This window comes from Vigna unguiculata, chromosome 5 (genome assembly GCF_004118075.2).
Source record: "Vigna unguiculata cultivar IT97K-499-35 chromosome 5, ASM411807v1, whole genome shotgun sequence".
NCBI lineage: Eukaryota > Viridiplantae > Streptophyta > Magnoliopsida > Fabales > Fabaceae > Vigna > Vigna unguiculata.
The window spans coordinates 23,673,703-23,678,623 of record NC_040283.1 but is presented as its reverse complement, the minus strand read 5'-3'; the positions used below and the strand labels follow the sequence as shown (position 1 = coordinate 23,678,623).

At 29.7% G+C, this 4,921-nt stretch overlaps 1 protein-coding gene across 1 annotated transcript; it reads left to right on the top strand.

The window, feature by feature from the left end:
• Positions 1-870: 870 nt before the first annotated feature.
• LOC114185889 (2-methylene-furan-3-one reductase-like) lies at positions 871-4,314 on the top strand. The gene is made up of 4 exons (XM_028073829.1): positions 871-1,229; positions 2,964-3,287; positions 3,513-3,672; positions 3,766-4,314. Exons 1-4 carry the CDS (start codon positions 1,020-1,022, stop codon positions 4,029-4,031), a joined length of 960 nt encoding a protein of 319 aa, XP_027929630.1. The 5' UTR covers positions 871-1,019; the 3' UTR covers positions 4,032-4,314.
• Positions 4,315-4,921: the final 607 nt, after the last annotated feature.

Genomic DNA, 4,921 nt, shown 5'->3' with positions numbered 1-4,921 from the left:
GTCCAAAAGTCGTTAGTTATTATATTGATAATTTAGATACTAATTTAAAAAATATAAAATTATTTATTCACTATTATTAATTAAAAATTATAATTGATCACTAATTAATTAAAGACTAATTTATAAACTAATTCTTTTTTTAGTTAAATTTTAGAAATCAATTTAAAAATTAATTATAATTTTTTATTTATAACTCTAATTATTTTAGTAACTGATAATCTTTTATTTTATAAATTGGTATCTAAGTTAATGTAATAATTAAAAACTTTTGAACATCAAAATTAGTTGTGTTTTAATGAAAATTTTTCTTTTAGCGTTAATATTTGTTATACCAATAATTATAATTTTATAACTTGATTTTTTTTAATATTTAAATAAAATTAATTCTTAATCTTTAAGGAGTATGTGCGGGTTAGATATCTGTATGTGTCCTATAAAGTAGCTTATTATTAAATATCGGTATTTATTGTTCATCGTGATATTTATCAAACATATTTATTTAGTATTTAATAAAAATAAAAAAATACATTCGATTAGCTATTTGTTTTATTATTTTTTTTAATTTAAATAACTATTTTTTATTATACTTATTTTCCCTTTTCACTCACTTTGATAGTTTTCATCATCTAATCTAAATAAAATATAAAACATTTCTCATATTTATTAATGAAATAAAACTTTTCAACTAATCAGTAAAATTATGCACGTGCCTTTTGACTCAGTTAACTTATAATAATAATAATAATAATAATAATAATAATAATAATAATAATAATAATAATAATAATAAACTACTCTCTTCGATGAAGAGACAGTAATTAAGAATTATTACTCCGAAGCAACAATTAATCATGCTAAACGTGCTTTTACAATCGTATGGCCACCAGTGAAGAATGCTGATATTTATTCTTAAAACCACTTTCCCTTCGTATTCACTCTGCATCTGACTCCTACTTTCCGTCACCTATTTCGTAATTTTCCTTCATCCTTGTTGGAGCAGCAGCAGAAGAAGAAGAAGCATGGCTGCAACATCAGTGCCTTCACACATGAAAGCTTGGACTTACTCGGAGTATGGGAAATCCGGCGAAGTTCTCAAGTTTAACCACAGCGTGGCTTTACCTCCGGTGAAGGAAGATCAGGTCCTCATCAAGGTCGCTGCTGCTTCCATTAACCCCATTGATTACAAGAGAATGGAAGGTCATTTCAAGAACTCCGATTCCCCTTTACCTGTAAGTAACATTATTTCGTCACCCCTAATTTCTTTCCCCTTTTTCTAACTTTTTCCAACATTATATTTTATATTTTGTCATTTTTAGGATCACTGTTAATTTATCCTTAACTCGCCATTTCACGAAAAAAAAAAATTTCTTTTATAAAAATATCATTGTTATTTTATAAAAAGATAAACAATTGACTAAAATATGTTACAGTTGTAGTATAATAATTTTAATCATGTTAATTTTGTCTCGTTCATGTTTAAGAAAATAGAACACATATTTAACTTTTATGAATTATTATATATCTTTGTTAAAAGAAATTAACTTTAATATGTCATTAGAATCTTTTACTTTTTGCTTTTGTCCTATGTGAATTTAGTATTTATTTTTATTTTTCAATGTTAATTTTATATTAGTTAATTGTCCATTTAATAAACACACATGGTATTATTACCTCAAGCATTAACGAAATTTAAATGAAATCAATATAATCAAATTGTTGTACTAAAACTTAATTATCTTTTTTATTGTACTAAAAGCGAAACTCCTACATATTTATTATATTAAACTGATTATTTATTTTTTGTAAAATAATAATATGTAATATATTGTTATGGTCAAACTGGAATCTGCTGATGACTTAAGAAGGAAGTTGTTTTTTCCTGTCCTAGTTGTACAAAATAATGTATTCGCATTATTAGCTGGACAATGATATTTTAACCCACTTTTTTTGACCCACTTTTAACTTACCACTTCAATCACCATTAGATCATACATCACATCACTAAAAAGAATAAAAAAAGATGATCCAATAATGATTAAAGCAATGGGTTAAAAGTGGGTCAAAAAAAGTGGGTTAAGATATCATTTTCCTTATTAATTACTAACCTTTACACTCAACATGTGTATTAAAAATAAATCAAGTTGGCTTGAGATATATAAATAGTTTTTGTCGGTGAGGTTTAATCTCTTTATCCTAAATATGCTATTGGGTCACCCGTGATATTTTTCATAAACTAAAGTCGATACCACCAAGTACGAGGAAAGTATTGCACCAAGTACGAGGAAAGTGTTGTTCAACCTTATTTGACTAAAATTAAAGTGAAAATACTGCATATAACTCTCATATCATAGACGGAGTTTGGGGATTGACTGCTCAGATCCAGATTCTAATTGACCAATTATTTTAGTTTTGTTTCTCGTTCACTTACAATATTTGAATTGATGCTGAAGGGATTCAAAACTAATTAATTTTACCAACATGAAATATTTTTTGTTTTAAATGTATTTTTGACAAGGTACGCAAAAGCATTGCATTTTTATAAAAAAATATTTATCACAAATAAAATTCAGTTTGAAATAAGAAATTTCATCAAATGCGCAACCGAACGCTTTAAAAAATAGGTAAGCATGCCTACACTCTCTCCAAAAGACCGTTTGAGCACTGACAAATCACAGCAAAACACTGACTTAGTTTTCAAATAGGCATTACTTTTTTAATATTTTGGCTGAACGTGACTTCTCATATCCTTTTAGAAAGGATAAATATATTTTTAGTTTGTAAGTTTTAGTAAGACAAGAACCAAAAATAGAATAAAATGGCCAAAAATATATTCAACTAGAAAATAGAATAGAATCGCCAAGTTTATAAAATAGTGCGATATTTTTGAATTTCTAATTTTATCGTTAATTTCTTCTTTTTTATTTGATTTTATTAATTATTTTATGTGTGGGGTTGATGTGAAGACTGTTCCGGGGTTTGATGTTGCTGGAGTGGTGGTGAAAGTGGGAAGTGAAGTGAAGAAATTCAAGGTTGGGGATGAAGTTTATGGTGATATAAATTTGAAAGCTTTGGAATATCCGAAAGTGATTGGTTCTTTGGCTGAGTACACTGCTGCAGAAGAGAGATTATTGGCTCACAAGCCACAGAGTCTAAGCTTTGTTGAGGCTGCTAGCCTTCCTTTAACACTTGAGACAGCTTATGAAGGCCTTGAACGAACTGGGTTTTCTGCAGGGAAATCTATCCTTGTGCTTGGAGGTGCTGGTGGAGTTGGAACCCATGTTATTCAGGTACACTAACACCTCTTGCAATGTTATTCATTCATTAATCAATTTGTTTTTTTAGATCTATTAAGATGGACACTAGTTTCAAATTATCTCATTTTCTTTTATTGAATGGCTTTGACATTGCTTACATGGTGCAGCACCTCCAAACTACACAAAGTAGTGCCTAAAATTAGAGAACAGTAATTTTCATGGGAAGTGATTGTAATTGATAATGCCTTGTTGACACAGCTTGCAAAGCATGTATATGGAGCATCCAAGGTAGCAGCCACAGCTAGCAGTACGAAACTTGAATTATTGAGCAATTTGGGGGCTGACTTGCCAATTGATTACACTAAAGAGAATTTTGAAGACTTGTCTGAAAAGTTTGATGTGGTGTATGATACAGTAGGTCAGATTCTGAACCCATTCTTTTATCAGAAGACCATGAAGTTGATCATGCATCTTATGGAACACTAACTTTTTTTTCTAAACTCCAAAATAGGGCAAACTGAACAGGCATTCAAGGCTTTGAAAGAAGGAGGCAAAGTTGTGACCATAGTACCACCTGGGTTTCCTCCAGCTATATTGTTCATTCTGAGTACTGATGGGGGTATTTTAGAGAAACTAAACCCCTATTTTGAGAGTGGTAAGTTGAAGCCAATACTTGACCCCAAGAGCCCCTTTCCATTTTCTCAGACGGTTGAAGCATTTGCCCATCTCGAAACAAACAGGGCAACGGGAAAAGTTGTTATCTTTCCCATTCCATGAATATGAGCTTCTATCTTTGTTAAAATCTATGATGTTCTCTATGATCTTAGGTTTGTGTAATAAGAGTGAGACACAGTAATACATGTTCTCCATATCCTGAAGCTACGTTGTTTCTTTGAAGATCATGTGTTGTAGAATAAGCAGAATCATGTCTTACAGGCATTGCCGTGGCTGCAACTGAGCCTTCAGCATAGTGTGGCTTGTAGTTTCTTTTTGGGTGCGTCTTGTGGTTTGTAAGTTTGGATAATGAAATAATCAAATGGTTTTTAATATTTAGCTCTAATTTACGCTGCATTTTATAGTAACATGGCGAATCTAGCTACATCTAAACTTTCTCTTACATCTTCATGTATGCTAAATGTTGATGGCTTCATTAGTAAAGGCCTAATTGTGGTGAACTTTTAGGAAAATTGAATATTTAGTTCTAGTGAATAATGTGTCGTTGTTGATCGATGCTCCCTATGAAAGTTTCTTCCTGCATGATTTAGAGAACGTTTGCAACAACATGTTTGCGTATCTCTGGAAACAAATAGATATTCGTAACAAAATACACATACATTTGGTGATCAAATAAATTTTGGAGTTAAATTAGCAAGGTTTTATATATTTTACGACTATAGTTAGATCTTGGAAGTTATAAACTGAGATGATAGTTATATGTCCACTTTAATTATACATTTATTGGTTTAATTAGTATATTGATATTTATTTTCGTTCAAAAATTTATTGGTTTAATTAGTATATTGATATTTATTTTCGTTCAAAAATTTTAATTTGGTACTTATTTTTAAAAAGCTTTTAATTTCGTCTCAATTTTTGAAGAATTGTTTCAATTAGATCTTTTTTTTAAAAAGATTATTAATGTTATTAATATCGCGTCATGTGTCAAC